The sequence below is a fragment of the Pleurodeles waltl genome, chromosome 7 (assembly GCF_031143425.1).
Source record: "Pleurodeles waltl isolate 20211129_DDA chromosome 7, aPleWal1.hap1.20221129, whole genome shotgun sequence".
NCBI classification, from domain to species: domain Eukaryota; kingdom Metazoa; phylum Chordata; class Amphibia; order Caudata; family Salamandridae; genus Pleurodeles; species Pleurodeles waltl.
Genome location: NC_090446.1, coordinates 540,715,924 through 540,736,258, shown reverse-complemented (window position 1 = coordinate 540,736,258; position 20,335 = coordinate 540,715,924). Strand labels below are relative to the sequence as shown.

Below are 20,335 nucleotides of genomic sequence, written 5' to 3'. Positions count from 1 at the left end.
TTCTTTCAAAAAGATTGGGATGTGTCCACGTTGCGTTTTGGGGCGTTTCCTGTCGCGGGCCCTAGGCCTACCCACAAAAGTGAGGTATCATTTTTATCGGGAGACTTGGGGAACATAGATTAGCAAAACAAGTGTTATTGCCCCTTGTCTTTCTCTACATTTTTTCCTTCCAAATATGGGAGAGTGTGTAAAAAAGACATCTATTTGAGAAATGCCCTGTAATTCACATGCTAGTATGGTCACCCCGGAATTCAGAGATGTGCAAATAACCACTGCTCCTCAACACGTTATCTTGTGCCCTTTTTGGAAATACAAAGGTTTTCTTGATAGCTATTTTTTACTCTTTATATTTCAGCAAATGAATTGCTGTATACCCTGTATAGAATGAAAATGCACTGCAGGGTGCAGCTCATTTATTGGCTCTGGGTACCTAGGGTTTTTGATGAACCTACAAGCCCTATATATCCCCACAATCAGAGGAGTCCAGCAGACGTAACAGTATATTGCTTTCGATAATCTGACATTGCAGGGAAAAGTTACAGAGTAAAAAGTAGAGAAAAAATTATGTTTTTTTCACCTCAATTTCAATATTTTTCTTTTTCAGTTGTTATTTTCTGTAGGAAACCCTTGTAGGATCTACACAAATGACCCCTTGCTAAATTCAGAATTATGTCTACATTTCAGAAATGTTTAGGTTTCTGGGATCCAGCATTGGTTTCATGCCTATTTCTGTAACTGACTGGAAAGAGGCTGAAAGCACAAAAAATTGCAAAAATGGGGTATGTCCCAGTAAAATGCCAAAATTGTGTTGAAAAATTGGGTTTTCTGATTCAAGTCTGCCTGTTCCTGAAAGCTGGGAAGCTGCCGAGTTTAGCACCGCAAACCCTTTGTTGATGCCTTTTTCATGGGAAAAACCACAAGCCTTCTTCTGCAGCCACTTTTTCCCATTTTCTTTGAAAAAAACGAAATTTTCACTGTATTTTGGCTATTTTCTTGGCCTCCTTCAGGGGAACCCACAAAGTCTGGGTACCTCTAGAATCCCTAGGATGTTGGAAAAAAAGGACGCATATTTGGCTTGGTTAGCTTATGTGGACAAAAAGTTATGAGGGCCTAAGCGCGAACTGCCCCAAATTGGCAAAAAAAAGGCCTGGCACAGGAGGGGGAAAAGGCCTGGCAGCGAAGGGGTTAATACCAATAAGTGACCAACAATAAGTAAATAAATAAATGCATAAATAAAAAAAATTAGACTCCTGTCCAACTCACTTGGACAGGTCTTCTAAATCATGGTGAGGGACACCATTTGTTGTACAACAAATTAACCTTGTATACCAGGAAGTTTCGCCTATGGGATAATTAGGTAATGGGGTGTTGGAAATGTGCTCTTTCTGCAGGATCACCCCCAAATGTTTGCCTTCTTTGGCTGAATTTGTTTTTGTTGACCATAGAGCTCTGCAGACTTTACTCCTGCTAAACAGTGGTAAAGTGCTTGTGTTCCCTTTAAAACCTGGAAACATCGGCATACACTTAATCTGCGCATTTCACTTACTTATCCCTAGTACATGGTACTATAGGTGCCCAGGGCAGGTTCGGACAGGGACAGAAAATAGGCCCAGGCACCAAAATAAAAGTGGCCCCATTAGCAAATCAGATAACTGAAAACAGACCTACACTCATAAATAGTGAAGTTTGGAAGATGTAAAAACACCCTGAATTGGTGTTTTGCAAGGTCTGAGAGACTGCATTGACCCATCATACCAGAACTTTGGGCCCAGCCTTAAAACCCCACAGGGCAGGGAGCATGATATTTACAAAGTGGCCATGGTTATGTAAGGTTTTACATGTCTTGGCAGTGGAAAAACCTACAAAGTTGTTTCTCACTGCAGTAAAGCTGAGTCTCCCATAGAAAAACATTGGGTTATAATATAACTCCTTATTTGGGACTAGCTAGGAAAATGATTCAAGGACTCATTGCAATAGCAATTTAAAATTCAACCTAATGGTCAAGATGGATTTGAAGGCACCATAAAACAGCACTTTTAAAGATCTGACATTTTCCTGTTTAAGATGAACGTGGCTTTCTGCCTGTTTCCAGGATTACCTGACTGCTAATTGCTCTTCTGCGGTATGATGTGATTTGCTCCCAGGCAGTAGACAAAGGACTTTGCAGGGAGGTTTGGGTCTTCTTGACAGGATGGCCAGGGAAGAGCTGTCCCACAGCTCTGATTGCACTTCAAAAGGGCCTGCCATGGCCACACACAAGAACCTGACACAAAGTCTGCCCCTTTGTTTCTTTCCCTAGCCAGACTGAAGTCAAACCCATAGGAAAATAAGGAACTGACTTGAACTACTTTTATTGTTGATTAAAGGTTGTCCCCTACCCTCAGCCTGACACTAGGCATACATGCGGAATCCTCAGAAACACTATTTGACCTCTGAAGATCAAAAGAAGGACTGTCTTGCTCTTTGAAAATCCTGAAGTATGACTGGTCCTGCTTGCTTTGAACCCAGGATGCCAGCAGTGGCTTCAAGAGCCAGTTGGCTGACCTCCTGCTGAGCTACAGGAATACAACAAGCTTCCAAAGGCCTTTCCTGCTTTTTAGTTGACCAGGCCCAATTTAACCCAACTCAGTCCCCTCTGATGGCCTCTGTTGTCATGAGTCCTGACCACCAAGTGCTGTCCTCAAGGTCCTGGACCCATGGCAGGACTCAAAGAGCAGTTTTTCCTCCATAATTGAAGTTTTTGCCAGATCTGATACAGAGCCCTGCAGAGCCGAACAAATCCTAACCGAAAGCTTCATTAAGTCCGCCACAGATCTCTTTAGAGCAATGCCATGCAGCTCCCAACTAAAAGCCTCACCAGGTCCTATGCAAAGCCCTGCAGGGCAGTGCAGCTTCTAACTTAAGGCTTCACTGGGTTTGGCACAGAGTCCTGCAGAGCCGTGCAGGTCCTAACCCAAGCTGTTAGACCTGATAGCCTAAGGGTGATGGTACCCCAAACTTTTTGTCTACCTAACCTCACTTTCGCTGATCTGGTTTTGTTGGCCTTGGGACTCTGGGCACTTTACCATTGCTAACCAGTGCTAAAGTATATATGTTCACTCCCCTACAGCATGTTAATGTTGGTGCAACCAAAGGTGCCATGTTTAATGTACTTGTAAGTCCGCTGGTAAAATGCTCTATAGGTGCACAGGGCCTTTAAATTCAGTGCTACTGGTGTGCCTGCAGTACTGATAGTGCCACCTATTTACGTAGTCCTTTAAATATGTCTCAAGCCTGCCACTGCAGAGCCTGTATGTACAGTTTCACTGCCATGTCGACTTGGCATTCAAAACATCTTGCCAAGCCTTAAACCTCCCTTTTATTACGTATACAACACCCATAAGGTAGACTCAAGGTATCCCCATGGGCAGGGGTGCGGTGTAAGTAAAAAGTCAGGACATATACTTTTTAGTTCTACATGCGTTGGTAGTAAAAAACTTCCAAACTTGTGTTTCACTACTCTGAGGCCTACCCCTCTCATAGGATAACATTTGAGATGCCTTATTACATTTAATAAGGGTATTTCCTGATTGGAAGGGGGTAGAGCTCTCATGTTTAGCACCTAAGGAATTGTAATGATAAATCCTCTTTAATGATAAAGTCAAATTTATCATTACGATTTTACAAATGCCTCTTTTAGAAGGTTGATGATTTCATGCTCTTAGCCCTGTGTGCCTGCTGTCTGTCTCCAATACACATCTGCTGTGGGTGACAACTGGGCCTTGTGCATTCCCTTTAGACAGCCACACACAATCGGAGATTAGGTTTGACTTGAGGAGACTTAATGGGCTAATAACTGACTTGATGGGGGAGGCGAAGCTTCGCACTGCCTCATTTACAACTGACTAGGCTTGTCCTGTCGGTACCCAATGGGGCTTAACAACCTTGCAGTGTCACTCCAGCCAGCTTAGATCCAGGACAGGGGAGGCAGGGCATCAGTTCAGTTCAAAGGCATGCCTCTAGAAGCTTCTCCCATCTTTCAGAACCAGGGCACCAAAGTATAAATACTGGACTTCAGACACCACCACTTCAGTAAACTTTTGGACCTGTGGATACTCTGCCAGGAAGAAGGACAGCTGTGCTGCTGAAAAGACTACCACTCTGCTGCTGGACTGCTACTTTACTGCCTCCTGCTTTTCTGTGCTGACCAATGCCTGCTGCCCTCTTGCCTGGGAGTGCAAATGATTGGACCTGTATCTCTACAACCAAGAATCGAGAGCAACTCCATGGGCCAGCTGACGGGCCTCCTGATTTCTGAAGTCTTAGGGTCACAAAAGACTTCCAACCAACGTGCTTATGCACCTGGATTTTGCCATTAGAGAGTGTGCCCTGCCAAGAGGTACCACCTCAGTCCTGCACCCTTGGAAGTGGGCCTAAGGGGCTCTGCCTTCTGTGGCTCTCAATGGAACTGCTGCAAAGGCTCCAAAAACAACGCTAAGCAGACTACACACCAGCATTTAAGGTATTGTGTTAAGTGGGCCTGAGTGGGTCCTGTATCTGGCCTGTGCTCTATAGCGGTTGGCCTGAACTCATGCCTTTGCCCCGGTCTGGCGCAGCCAGATGACCACAGTTGGAACTTTATGGTTTTAAGTGCTATTTTCACATAAAAATTTAACATTGCATATCCCAGTTGCTCTACTCAGATAAATATTCTTTATGTTTCTAACCTGGTGTGGAGTCCTTTATGTGCTGTATTCACTGTGTTACTGTAATTTAAGTGTTGCACAAATACTTTACACATTGCCTCTTAAGTAAAGCGTGACCGCTCTGTGCCAAGCTACCAGAGGGCAAGCGCAGATTAATTTAGAGTGTGTTTCTGACTTACCTTGAATAGGATTGTGGTCCCTACTTGGACAGGGTGCATATCTCTGCCAATGAGAGACCCAATTTCTAACACAAGTCATCACCTGATTTTATGTAGAGCGGCGGAAGGGTAGGTCTCAAAAATTGAAAATAAGTTTTAAAAATTCATTTTTGTGTTCCTTTTGTGCAATTAGTTGACCAAGAACTGCATAATGTGTACAAAAGGGCCTCAGCTGAGATATATTTTATTGTAAGAGAGTGATGACAATCTAATAATATCCAGTGCACTTCAGCAAATTTCAGTACAATTATAAATGATGACAGATTTGTACATGTGAAATCATTGGATCTCATGATTTTTTAAGGTGAGTTTCCTCACCTTTCAGACTACTGGGTGGGAATAACGGGATTGCTAGGTGAAGTCGCAAGAGAGGCCCGCTGGGATAACATTTGAACAATGTGTACTTGAACTGCCCTCAAGACCTAAAGGATCCAAAGTGAGAGTGTGATTCATGAACTTAGCTTTACTGCTGGTGAAACACCTGCCCTCTAGAAGATGGAAGTCTCGATTGGCCCCAAAACTAGAAGACTGGCGGGAGGAGGTTCATTGTTGGGGTCTGGCAAAAAGTATGGCCCTTAGGCGGGAGGAATATAGGGGGCTGCGCAAATCGGCCATCTCCATGGAATGGGATTTGCTGCTGGAGGGCTTTAAGGCAGAAGATCCTGTTCCCTGAGGAATCACTGAATCACAGCGAGGTTGTCCTTATGAGTCAAGCACTAATTACACCCTGGGATAGCTGTGTTCGCAGAGCCTCCAATACCACTGGTTCCACCAGGTCCATAATTAGACTACACCACACATGCATGTACTTCTCCCCCTTCTGGTTCTGAGAGGCTGCTCTTAGGTGACACATCTAGGGTTTTTGTTTGATTTGGTATCCGAGTGGGGGGCTGCTTATGTTGCTTAATCTTTGTTTTTTTCCTACATTGGCTTGACCGAGAATGGACTTCGATGCCATATTCATGTACTCATTTGCTACCTGGAAAGTCATTCTCCTGTACTGCCTACTATTGATAAAAGTGCAATAAAGTCTGTGTTAAAACACAATTATGCTTTAAGGTAGTTATCCTGGATCTAGCTAGATTTGCTTCGGCATCTCAAAGCCATTGGATGTGAAAAAAACACCCTAGTGATTCAGCACCTAATTTCTAAAAAGCTAATAATAATAAGTGCGAGGGCCAATGTTTTTCTAATCAGTCTGCAGCTGAGCCTGCTGAACGCTGGGGTTCCTGAATACCAACTCTTACCAGTCTTCATTGTACCTCAAGCCTCTTTCTGCCACCAACCTGCTCTTCTTGTCGCTTTATCTCAGACCTACAGGTTGGTTTTCATCCATTCTTTTTTCCTGTCCTACAATTTTCCTATCTTTCTCTTACTCCTTCTTTCTGCCTTCTCTGCCTTTCTCTCATGTGCACTCAGTCAAAGTCTGAAGATGAAAAATATGTTCTAGTTTTCACAAATAAGCACCATAGCTTACCATCTGAATCCATTTGTATAAAATAAGCACTGTTTGCCCTTAGCTGGGCACTGGTTTTTATAGGCCAAATACATACCTAAATGCAGAAAATGTTAACCTGAGTTCACACTATGCCTGAAATTTCAGATACAATTACACATTTCCAATTCTTCCTACCAAAAAACAAAAAAACTCAGTTTGAGGCGGGCCAATAGTCAGGGATACATGCTTTGGGGAGGCCGGGCTCTAAATGATAACTATAGCATAAGGTGTCTCAAGGTGAACAGACATGCAACCCCCCATGGTATCTATAAAAACAAAGGGACTGGAGTGTGAGATTTTAAAGAACACAACACATTTGGTGGTATTTTGTAAAGTACTGAAAGTATTTGTCTTTATCTGCTATCCCAGATAGGTAATATTACATTGCACCATTAAAGCCACAGTGAGAAAGAAACACTGTGAATTTTTCAGAAAATGAATGCCAAGTGGTGTTTTGAAAGTAAAACACTACAGAGAAATAAAGTATTCTCCATGAAGGTATATTTTAGAAAAATGTATGGTACATATTCAATTTCTAGGCACATATTCATAACCATTGATGATAAGTGAATGAGTTTTAACAGCAGTTCGAAACTGACTGGCATGGTTTTGAGTACACAGGCATGGTGCATACAAATATATGGTAACACAGTGCTGACTGTTCCTGGTTCCTGCCTGAGAGACCCCAATTGAACAGTCAGCATGAGAGAAAGATGAGGTAGGCATAGGTTGTTGGGGGAACTTGGATACAGCTCAGGCAGTGAGTGTGGCAATATGCCACTTCCACAGCTGGCATGCTTCCCAGTTCAATGTGAAATGTACTACTCCATGCCAGGTTGTTTTTCTTTGAACTCTGGGACTTGTAGTCTTGTTTTACACTGGAATAATCAGGATTAGAAGTCTCAAAATATAAAGAAAAAACCTGCACTGGAGCAGCACATTGCAACTGGCAGGGCTGCACTTCCACTATATACAAGGAGCCAGAACTAGCCAGGCAGCCAGCAGCTCATAGTTCTAGAGCCTTAGGGCTATTGCTTAATTTGTGGGGGTGTTTGGAGTTGGCAGGCACTAGCACCCATTTTTGGGGGCAGAGAATACATTTTTTATCATCAGATTCTGACCTAGACCAAAAGAGGGAGTGATACCGAAGGTCAATGAGAAAGATAGGGAAATAGTAACTAAGGGGCATAGCAGAGATGAAAATTGGGGGTGGGCGTAACTGGCATAATTGCCCCTAGTGTAATTACAAGTAGTTACCAGAAAATTACTTGTAATTATGCAAGGAGTGTAATCCAGCATTTAGCACAATTCTCTGAGCACAAAATGTACCCTTGTGTCCAGAATGAACCAGAAGATGCATTTTGCGCTAAGACAATAGGCCTAAATGCTACAGGTCATGAACACCAGCAGCCAGTAGCCACTCATGCTCTCTAAGTTCATTGTTCATGACCTCTTTCAGTGGGATTTTTACCCCAGATTACTCTTAATTACTCCAGCAGGTGTAATTGCATAATTGTGGTAATTTCGCATCACAAGAGTTTTGCAGAATTACCAAAATTACTCCAAATAATCCGGGGTAATTAAAATTTCTCCCATTACTAATAAAAATTACCCTTCAACAGTATGAAAAGAAAATGGGAAGTGAGGGTATCAGTCATAGAAGAAGGAGGTGCAAGTTGGGATCAAAACTAGGCAGCCTTTGGTGTTCGACAGGCCTGGCATTCATTACTGCTGTGACAGATTCATATGTAACACCTTTTGGCCCTGCACTCATATTTACAATACATGATTGGACCACAAACCACTAACTGGGTAGGGCAGTGATACATTTTTTGTGCAGATCTTCACTTCGTACTGGTCTCTTTCTCTTCCAATTTAAATGATGATGAATACTCAAGCAACAATGTAACCTGTACCGTCTGATTGAAGGCCTCCTTACTCTACTTTGACATTAGAAAGCCTATGGCATCACACAACGGTTGAACCCAATATGGTGCCTTATGGGCACTTCAGTTGGTTGAAGCAGAATTCTGGCTATTGTGGGCAGTGCTGATGAGTGATTGTGTTTGGAAGCTGATACACTGCCTTGTTGTCCCAAGAATAACAATTAGTAAGTATTGCTGATGAACAGCACTTGCCAACGTTATGCTCTCTGGATTCAAAGGGCAGTTAAGAACAATGTTTTTTGGTTGTGGCTTTGATTGTGGCTATAGAATTGTTTTCTTGTGGATCTATGATCCAAGTACCCATGGTCTTCGATTCTATCTCACAGGCCTAGTCTTAATTTCTACACATTAGTACACCTGTGCCCTTTGGTTCCAGTGTCAATGACCTTATAGAACTTTCACTGTCCTTCTCAGTGACACTGTGTGCCTATATTCCCAGGCCCCAGTGTCAGGGATGCAATATGTCTCTCAATGTCAGTGCTAGTCACAATGTCCATGTCAGTGTCCCTACATCATTGTCCAAATGTCAGTGTCCCTGTAACATTGCCAGTATTTCCATGTCCATCTTTGCCAGTTTGTGTCCCCATGCCAGTATCCCAGTGTTGATATGCGCATTTTATTTTCTGTGTCATTGTCCCAGTGTCACTATTTCAATGGCAGCATCCCATGTAACTTTAAGTGTCCAATCAGTATCTTGGACTATGTATCAGTGGCAGCAATGGACCTCTTATCATACGTGCTGGTGTTCCACTGTCAAGATTAATAACCTTGTGTTCCTGTGTCAATGTGGCCAAATCACTGCTCTTGTGTCTGTGGCTCGGTGTCAATATTCCTGTGTCAGTGTCCCCACTATCAGTATTCATATGCAAGTGTTGGTGTCTTAATATGTGTCTCCCCTAGTAGTTTCTTTGTGTCGGTTGTGATGTTCTAGTGTCAGCCACCCAGTATCAGTGCCTCCTTGATGGTGACTGGTGTGCCACTTTCTAGTGTTAGTAGCTATCCTTTGTAGCATCCTGCTTCAATGTTCCAGTGCTGATGCTTTTGTGTCAGTGCCTCAGCATTAGTATTTGAGGACTTGTGTGTGTTCTTGGGTCAGTGTCACTATGGCAGTATTAGTGCATACGTCTCAGTGCCCCTCAGTTTCTTTCTCCCTGGTAATGTTTCAGTATCAAAGTCAGTGCCCCTATTTCTTTATCTACCAACTATCAGTGCTCCAGAGTTAGTGTCCCAATATCAATTTCCCCATGTCAACTCTTTTGTGTCATTGCCCATATGCCAATAGCAGCATCCCTTTATCAGTGTCTGTGACCGTTTCCTCATGCCCCAGTATCTGTGTTCCCAGGCAGTGTCATTGTGCAGTAACCCTTGGAGTGTTACAGTGCCCAAAGGCCATGTTAGTTTCTAAGTATCAGTAGCAACGTCTGTGTGGCTGTAAGGTGTTCTTGTGTCAGTACCTCAATGTTAATGACCCATGTCAGCAACCACAGGTCAGTACCACAGGTGTGAGTCCCTCCAGTCACTGCTGTGTATTAATGTTCTGTGCCATTTCATTGTCCTGTGATTGTATACAAACATCTTGCTCTTATTGTAAAACTTTAGTCACATCACATGTATTATCCTGTATATGTTTGGTATTTGTTTGGTATTGTCTGGAATATACCCACAACGCTGACTGCAGACTACATTCTACTTTGCTGTTATTAAATCTAATACTTGCAGCCATACACATGTTTCATTTGTAAAATAGAGTTAGTCCTGCACAATTCATTTTGTATTCATGATTTAATTAAGCTTTCATTTCTTCTTGTTAATGTTGACGTATTGGCTCTAATTATACTAATGAGACTGCTGGATTCGGGCAGCAGCACCACTAGGATGTGGGGATCTGAGTCCAGTTCCACACCTTGTGACAACTGTCGGCCAAACCCTTTCAGCCAGCTAGCAGTACCTCACCGGCCCCTAGATATGGTGGTGGTTTGTGGCAGCCGTGCGTATGACATTCTGATTTCTCAGGGGAAATCATGGTAGAACTGATCTCATCCTTTTCTCTCAGTTACAATCATCTCAAATATGCAAAGACAAGTAGAAGCAGAAATTGGTTCAATATGTTTTATTGAAACAAGTGCATTCTAAATTAAATAGCATGAACTGCAATGATTAGGATGATAAAACATGACAATAAAAATATGGTGACAAGGAAAGTAAAACATCGAAACATTCCCACTATATTGTCAGAATGCAAGGTGTTGCAATTCCTATCTACGCCACTAAGGTACTAATAGAGCACGACAGTGTTAGCCTAATCCGCCCTTTAGGGTCCCCGTGAAGACACCATCCCCCATAACTGAATGTGGTAGTAATAAGGAGGGCTGTTGTTCTACTGAGAGGCCTCTCCTATTTGACTGGAAATTACGTGAAGTCTCAGCAGGCAGCTGCAATCGTATGACAGCATGCAATGGCAAAATCTTCTATCTGGAACCATCCCTCTAATGTATAGGGGCAAAGGGTTGTTTTATATTAAAACTGTTGGTGTTCTAGGGAAGATGCCCTCACGTGAAAATGTGCATATTTCTGTGAAGTGGCAGAGACCAGGACAAGACGCTTTGTGCCAGCAACATTTTGGTGACATTCTTGGGCAAAGCGCAGAACTTGAATGTCAGAGTGAAAGGCATGAAAACAGATCCTGTGCTAAACTAAAGGGCACATGCTCCAGGCCAATGGCTAAGATATCGTGCCCACAATAAGCTACTACGTAAACTTACTACACCCTCCCCTTGTTGGTTCAAAGCATAAAAATAAGCCTAATCTAAACCACATAAAGGGGCATATTTATACTCTGTTTGCGCCGGTTTTTTTGACGCAAATTCGACGCAAAACTAACTCCATATTTATACTTTGGCGTTAGACGCGTCTAGCGCCAAAGATCTTGGAGTTTGCGTCATTTTTTGGCGTGGACACCTTCCTTGCGTTAATGATATGCAAGGTAGGCGTTCCCGTCTAAAAAATTACTCCGAGGCATGTGCGTCGTATTTATACTCCCGGGCAAAAATGACGCCCGGGAGTGGGCGGGTCAAAATAAATTACGTCTACCCGCGTTTGCGTCATTTTTTAACGCCTGCTCAGGGCAGGCGTTAAGGGACCTGTGGGCTAGGAAAGAGCCCAGAGGTGCCCTCCCATGCCCCCAGGGACACCCCCTGCCACCCTTGCCCACCCCAGGAGGACACCCAATGATGGAGGGACCCATCCCAGGGACGTTGAGGTAAGTTGAGGTAAGTCATTTTTTAAATTTTGTTTTTTTTGGCATGGGGGGCCTGATTTGTGCCACCCTACATGCCACTATGCCCAATGACCATGCCCAGGGGACAGAAGTCCCCTGGGCATGGCCATTGGGCAAGGGGGCATGACTCCTGTCTTTGCTAAGACAGGAGTCATTTCAATGGGGGTTGGGAGTAAAAAAAAATGGCGCAAATCGGGTTGAGGCAGATTTTTTGCCTCAGACCGACTTGCCCCATTTCTTGACGCCCAAACTCCATTTTCCCCTACGCCGGCGCTGCCTGGTGTGGGTCATTTTTTTTGACGCACACCACTCCGCAGCGCCGGCTAACGCCGGCTAACGCCGGCTAACGTCATTCAATAAATACGGCGCCCGCATGGCGCTTCAGAATGGCGTTAGCCGGCGTTAAAATTTTTGACGCACAACTGCGTTGCCGCAGTTGTGCGTCGAAAAGTATAAATATGGCCCAAATTATTTTAAAACACTAGAATTTAAAAGTTTTAAAATGTGTTAAAACGTATGTGTATAAATGTCGAAATTGACAAGCAAGCATACTTGAAGCAGGCCAAATTAAAAACTGTCAATTAAAACAAAACCATTTTTATTATTAAAAAGTCTGTTGAATTGAATCTAAAAGTCAGTATCATTTTGAAAACTGCCAATTATATCCACGGCAGTCGAGTTGAGAAAAGATCCCACTTCTGCATATGTTAAAGGAACAAACTCAGTGCCAAGGAAAACTAAAGAGCATTCATGTTCCAAAACCTCAGCTCCTGCCGAGGCAGCATAATTCCGTGTAGTGCCAGATTTTAGAGTGCCCAGAGCCACCTGATCCACAAAGGGCGGCTCATAGGAAGTTTACTGTAGAAAACGCACCATCAACCAGCATGTCTGGTAATGAGCCCTCATCAAGAACATCAACAGATCAGCATCCAGTTAAAGTAAGCGCTGCGTTGAAAGACATAGTTGTAGTGCAAATTCAAAGAGACATCAAAGGCAACAAAACACAGGCTGCACACAATTCAGTACCGGTCTGAATGACAGAGAACAGTTGCACTCCACTTGGGCTGTTTTTATACCCCTGGGGCAATCTGCAAACTCTTTTTTGCGAGCCTAACGTGCTAAAACTTCTTAAGTCCCTTGTTAATTCGGGTGGCCAATCTTTCTTGGCGAGTAGAATATCATAAATAGTAACTATGCGATCCCAAAAGGTAGCATCTATTGTGTGCTCAATGTCTCCTTCTAATTGTAATATTATTTTATACACCCTGTCAGGTGTGGAGACACACATGTCTGCAGTCTCGACAACTACATAGTTGTCATTTGCGTTCACCACTAGATGCTCTTGAAGATCCCGACGAACTATTGTGACCTCTGCCGTGCTATCAAGCAGTGCCCACTTCCTGTTCTTCAGTAAAACTCTCTTCCTGAGTGGCATTTGGTACAGAAATAGCTGCCACCTTCTTCTTTTTAAATTGGGATTTTTGTTGGGGAAGTTTCACTTCTTTCTTAACAGAAACTTCTGATGAGCGTTGTGACTCCTTCCTCGGTTTCACATACTCAGTGTGTTGTTCTTACCGCCCACCTCTCTCACTGCATTTATCCAGTGAGTCCTGAAAGGAACAAGATTGGCATGTCTCTGTGTATTGATATCTGTGAAGAGATTTTATATTATCTCTATTTCACAAGTTATAGCGTTTCTCAGGGGTCTCCGAATGTGGAGATTCTCCCCCGTCAAAATGTTTGTTTCTCTTTAACCCAATGCTTTTTAGAATCCTCAGCTCCTTGCTTGGTAAAATCCTTATTGAACTTACCTTGTAATTGTGGTTAAAAAGGTCTTGCTCCCAATCTATTGCGACCGATACTTGAATAGGTTTCGGCAAACATTTTAGACAGCTCGCGGTTTTGATCCATACAAGAACGTCCTGAGCCGCTGCATACTACTAGTGTGATTGCTTCCCCTTTAAGATTACTTAAAATAACTGAGGCTACCGTAGCAAAATTACCCATTAATAGCATTCCCAAATCTAAGGCCGAGGCAGCCTTGTATTCATCTTGAATTTGTTTTAACACCTCTGGTAAATTGGCAAGTGTTGGTGTACCGTGGGCAGTAGTTTAGAGTGTGGCAAATACCATACCAAATGTGTTGCAGTTATCCACTGTGGGAACCATCCCAAATGGCAAGCACATAGTGAGAATTCTGTGTTTATCTTGTGGTCCCCTATGGGGAAACACAGCCTCCAGCGCGTTTAATTTTTGAGCTTAACCAAAATGGAATTTCTTCACATTTGGAGGGAACTTTACCCATGATTGAAAGCACAGTCTCAGGGTTAATGCTTGGTGTGTCTACAAGCGGTGGTGCTGGAGCTGCATGCACTGGGTTAGTGTTTAAAGTTTGCATCACAAATTGTACTAAGCATCTGTATATTGCTGTAATTGCAGTGTATACGTGGTGAACCTCAGCTACCACCAAGGTGTCTCCGGATGTGGTGTGTAAGTGGCCCGTAAAGGCCAAGTCGGACCTTTACTTCTCAATGCACCTAATCTAACATGCAATATTGTAGGGGGAGGGCCCCATCAAGCCAGTTATTGTTGTCTTGATAAGATAGATGTATCTCTAAGTATATGTATGCTCTGTATTGTGCAGGTGCACTAGCAGGTGTATATTGGTGTAATGTATTAGTGTTCCCTTCAACTGCTGGAAAGGTGACCCAAGAATGTAAGATTTCTATTCTGTATGCTGGATCAGCCTCAACCACAAACGTAACAGGACCCCCCCGGGCTGTAAGGCCATGTGCTAATAAATGCTGACAGTAAGAGGGGAATTCCCTATTACCCCTCTGGATCAGGGACAAAGGCAATAATGTAAACAAAAAGGTATCCAGAAGGGATGAATATAAACTTAACTATCACAGTGAAAAACTAAATTATTCACTAGAAAATGATTTCTTTTATTTCCAATTAACCAATTAAACTATAGTGTCCACAGGTACCTGTGCACCCAGGGAAATCTTATGTACAACTAGTAGACATATACAATATATACATATTATACATCACAAAAATCATCAAACAAGAATTCCATTAAAGCACCGTGAGAGAATAAATATGATCTGCAAAGCCATTCAATGACCAGCAGTCACAAAAGAAGGAGATGACGATTATCCATGGAGCATATCTTGCCTCAGTGGGAAAGAGCAATCACCGAGAAAAAGTCCGATACAATCTGTAATTTCTTAGCTCATAGTTCATAAATTCCAAGAGTCACTCCTCGAAAAATACAGTCGACGCGTTTCGGCCTTAATAAATCCGGCCTCCTCAGGACAATAAAGACAGTGCCTGGGTGGTGAAGGAAACGGGATAAATCATTAAATATCACGAACCAACTATTATCTTTAGTTAAGCAACATTGCCGAGCCCGGCGTGTTCTGAAGTAACAGCTGTTAATAAATGAGCAGTAAGGGGAGGTTGCTTGTTTACTGCAATTACTACCTGTTGTGGGTTCGTCATGGTGAATGTGCCTGGTCAGAGATAAAAACACCAATTGGGGAATTATCCTTTTAAGGTTCAAGCTTGAACGACCTTCAGCCTGAAATAAGTGCTACCTATCTAGCTAAGGAAGAAATTCTCAATACCACGGACGTCTCCGTATATAGTAATGAGGTGCCTTTAGCATGAAGTGAGACATAGATACTCACGAGGATCCGTAATTCAGTGCTGACCACACATTGGTGTCGCCATGATGTGTTGGCTCTCATTATACTAATGAGACTGCTGAATTTGGGGTGGCAGCACCACTAGGATGTGGGTATCTGAGTCCAGTTCCACACTTTGTGACAACTGGCAGCCTAACCCTTTCGGCCAGCTAACAGTACCTCACCAGCACCTACATGTGGCTGTGGTTTGTGGCAGTTGTATACATGACATTCTGATTTCTCAGGGTAAATCGTGATGAAACAGATCTCAACCTTTTCTCTCAGTTACATTTGTCTCACATATGCAAAGACAAATAGAAGCAGAAATTGGTTCAATATGATTTATTGAAACAAGTGCGTTCTAGATAAAAAGCATGAACTACAATGATTAGGATGATAAAACATGACAATGAAAATACTGTTACAAGGAAAATAAAACAGCTGCTTTGCAGCACGAGATAGCATTTGCACTAGAAAGTAAACCCCTTTCAAAGATTTTGTGTACACACAAATCTGCCCCAATGTTTTCCTTAAAGAGAGAAAGAGACCCACTTTAAATAAAAGAAAGTTGACAAGTAAAACATGCATTTCAATGATGTATATATTACAGTGACTCGTACCGTATCATGATTATCCTCTATATCACTCTAAGGCCTATATTTATACTTTTTTTGCACTGAATTTTCGTCATTTGTTTTTACGCAAATTCAGTGTAAACCTTACTCCATATTTATATTTTGACGTTAGACACGTCTTAGGTCAAAATATAGGAGTTTGCACCATTTTTTAGATGAGTGAACCTACCTTGCGTCAATGAGATGCGTTCCTATCCAACAAATGGTGCTATCATCATAGCGCCATATTTATCCCCCCGTGCTAAAATGACGCACGGTTGGGAGGAGGGGCAAAATAATGGCACTAAGCTTGCTTAGTACCATTATTTAACGCATGAGTCAGACCAGGCGTTAGGGGACTTGTGGACCCATTTCCATGGTAAAACACCATGGAATGGGTCCACAGGTGCCTTCCCCAAGCCCCAGGAACACCCCCACCAGAGGGACACCAGAGGATGGGGGACCCCATCCCAGGTAAGTCCAGGTACTTTTAAAAAAAAAGATTTGCCATTGGGGCCCTGACTTGGGGCCCCCTGCATGGCACATGGTGCAATGGCCATGCACACAGGACACTTGTCCCCTTTGCTGGCCATTGGAGTGGTGGGCATGACTCCTGTCTTTCCTAAGACAGGAGTCATGTTTTGGGTGGTTGTGTGCCAGAAAATGGCGCTAGTCTAGTTAGATGCATATTTTTTTTGCCTCTAATCAGGGTAGCGTCATTTTCTGATGCACAGCCCCCTCCTTCCCTACCGCCACCCCCACCAGGCTAGCATCTTCTTCTAAAACGCTTGGCCAAGTTTAGCGCTTGCTTGCACCATTCAATAAATACAGTGCCCGGCTGGCGTTGTGAAATGACGCAAGCCGGTGCTGAAAATATGGGCTATAGATATGGGCTTCATTTTTGTTTTGTAATTGACCATCCAGGAGCAATCTCACTTGAGTTGAAAAACAAGGAATGAGTTTGACGTTTGTTTCACAATGTAGAACTGCTTAATGCTGAACATATCCTGAGGTGAGGGATTCATCTGAGCTAGGAATTTGTTTTGATAACTTTCTCTTGACCTTGACCTGTGAGCCTTGCCTGCTGGCAGTTGCATTGGGAGGGTAAGCATTGTTATGGGGCGCCTGACCAGTCCAGGACCCTGTTGGCTACAACCCTGGTTTAAGGAACTTAAGGAACAAGTCTTTGATGGTGAGCTTGCCATAGCTGCACACCTTCCATTTAGTGATGATTGTGTCTCTTAATCTAGGGTGATGCACAATAAGGGGACTCAAAAGCAATGCCTGCCAACCTCTGTGACTGTCATTGAGTCTCCCCATACACACCACCTGTAGCAGAAGGAGGACAAGTTGGTCATAGATATGATGCTTGACCAGCATTTTCCTATGAAGAATCAATAAACCATTTGAGACCAAGTGTGGCTATTAGCACTTACCATGTATGGGTCTGACTAAAAAGCACCCTTCTGTGAGTCGAATTCTTCTAATTTGTGAGTTAAGTCACGCCTCCTCCTAAGGATGTAAAAACATTCTGAATAGGTGAAGTAGGGCATACTTAATCAGTTACAAAACACCTCATCTGAACACTTATCTCTGTACGTGGATGTATGTGCATGTGTGTGTATGTATATAATTGTACATTTGTGGCGAGATAGCAATTGACAATGAAAATGAGCAGTGTAGAGATTGCCGTTTTTGAGTTTAATAACTAAGCATCTCTGCTTTTTTACACGGATGGGCAAAGATATACAGAGAGAAGAGGCTGTACAGCAACCTTGGCCCTCTATGGCCTTGGTATAGAAATATAAGAGAGGAGATACTAGGACCCAGATCAGTGTATATTTTAGTGAGTCCTTCATTAAATGTATTCTATTTTATTGAGCATTGTCTGGAAGACTAAAAAAAATGTTTTACTGTTTTGTTCTCACAACAGGCTATGGATCCACTCAAAGCACAATCTCAGGTAAGCAAACCATTCCACTCCTATTGTCTCATCACATCAATGAAGTAATCTAAGAAATGTGACCACCCCCTTTCACTGACCTGAACATCAGATGATCTATTCATTTGCTTTTCTCTCAAACTTTGTTTTATATAAAGTTATTACAAAGACCCATGTCGAGTGGAATTCTACTGGTGTAAACACTTTCCCATCTTTATCAATTACAAATTCAACATTTCCAAAATCCTCTGATTTGAGATCTCATAGAGCTAGGATGCTAGTAAGCCTGTGCAGTAAAACCTCCACCCCATTCAGGAGTGAGGATATTAGTATCTGTAGCCTGTTCACACTTCTCAATCAAATAAATGTTGGATGACCAGGTATCATCTTAACTTTAATACAGCATGGCTCCTTATTTCTTTGCATCTTTAGAAGTGTGAATTTTTACATGTGCTGCACATGGTGGCTCAGGCTATGCTGGTGCTGGCCATTACTCCTGATGCTGCTATTGTGGAATCATTCACCGTCACTTCCTTTACTATGTTCTTAGACTTCATCTGTCTCCATCAATTACACATTCCATGATGGGAAAAGTGTCACAGGACTGCTACCTTTAAATTTACTATTGTAAGACAACCTGAAGGTTTTTCCCTTTTCGTGAGCTTCTCAAAACAATTTGAAAACTCATCTTAGCAGGTATCTCCTTCACATTTGAGAGTTCACTTTTTTAACCTTTTCCCCCCAGCTCCTTTGGGTGGACGCGTAGCATTTTGTTTTTGAGTTGTGTATGACATTTTATTATTCTATATGGAACATTTGAAACAAATGTATTTTCTTTTAGGTCACTGCTAGGGCTGGAGTAAGGCGCTTTACCACAGATTAGTTTAGCAGCATATGCATTAAGATAATCTGTTTGATGAACAGGATCTTTTGGCCTATTAACGCCTCTATAATATTTGACAAAGTGTTTGCTCAGCTACAGAGTTTGAAGGATCAAATTAGCAGGATTTTACAAGTATATTTTCCATTACTGATTTTTCAATAAAGATCTTTGATCAAGACTCTAATGAATATCAGTACCCTTGTTATAAAGATTGATCACAACTATCATTAAGCAATGTTTCAGACCCACTCAATTAAAGCCCAGGAATCTCCCTTGGTAAACCTCCTTGCTTTAAGATGTAACTACTGGGAGCTTTCGTTTAATGTAACATTATGATAGAAGAAGTATTAAACCATCATGGTAAGTACATTGTCGTTCGCAGATACACCTGGTAATGGGTTGGAGTTTTCTATTAACTTATTTGTCATTGTATATTGTTTACATATAACATCATAGATTAGCCCTTGGTGTACTCCTTAGTCTTACTTTATAATACATTCCTTCCCTTATTAATACTGATAGAGTCGGTTGGACACCACATTTTTTCAGACCTCAGCATCACCCCAGCAAGAAATCAGAAAGTAGGGTACGGGAGAGGTTGATAATTTCCACTGACCTATCCTGCTCCTCAGAAGACAGGAGGTGGGAAAGAGGTTTACTCTCCTCTTCCACCCTATCATCTGTGACCAGGACCAGGACCAGGACCAGGACCATGGTGACTTCAGACCTTTTGAGGCAGTTAACATGGGGAACATTTAGGGGGTCCTTGGTGGTCTTGAGTTGCACGATGTAGGTGACTCACCCCTTTTCCTCCTTCACCTCATAAGGCCCTGACCAGCGGTATTGGAGGCCCCGGCTCTCCTGTCTCCATTGTCCACACTTTTTGGCCAGGCTGAAACTCGATCAGAGTGGCCTTCATTGCCTCCTAATACTAATGCATTACAACCATCTGGGTCCGGTCTGATATCCCGATATAGATGAATCTTTTATCAAGGCAAAAGGAGGGAGAAGACACCATTGCTTGTGACCCACCATTCCATCCACCAATCAACTTAGCAGACAGATCACAAGCCAAGCGGGCCCAGCTGGTCGTCCTGGTCTGAAATGCAAATTGCCAGTCTGTGTCAGCCCACAGAGTTTATAAGCTTACCGACCCTTGGGTATGGGCACACCCTATACTGCCAATCACGGCTCTCTGGTTTCATGAGCCACACAATCCTAAAGGAAGCTGAGGCTTTTTCACCCCCTTTATCTGCCCTCATCCTTTCGAGCAGTTAAGGTTTTTAGGGATGCAGTTTGCATAACCTCCCTTTTGTGTCTGATCAGGGAGCCATAACATGCTTGGTCCTGAGAAGCCATACTCTCTTATGAAAAGTTGGTGCAATAGGCTGATGAAAACCACAAGATTTTACTCCTATGTGAAATCCAAGGAAGACTGATTATAGTCTTGAAACTTTGCATCTGGGGGTGCAATACCTTTGGTTTAGGAGGGCAGTGGACAGCAGGTTCTATTCCAACTGGGTAGTCATGTGCTTCATGTAGTGTGTCAGGACCACAGCATTGGTGCACTCAAATTGGAT

General features: G+C 42.8%; 1 protein-coding gene across 4 annotated transcripts in view; it reads left to right on the top strand.

Moving 5' to 3' along the window:
• LOC138304315 (transmembrane protease serine 9-like) overlaps positions 1-20,335 on the top strand; it is a 1,357,906-nt gene that overhangs the window by 94,887 nt on the left and 1,242,684 nt on the right. For 3 of the 4 annotated variants that reach the window (XM_069244271.1, XM_069244272.1, XM_069244269.1), the window contains exon 2: positions 17,864-17,893. The exons of the other annotated variant lie outside the window; for it this stretch is intronic. In XM_069244271.1, the coding sequence (XP_069100372.1) occupies positions 17,864-17,893 (30 nt within the window). The remainder of the gene's footprint in view (positions 1-17,863; positions 17,894-20,335) is intronic. 4 annotated transcript variants of the gene reach the window in all.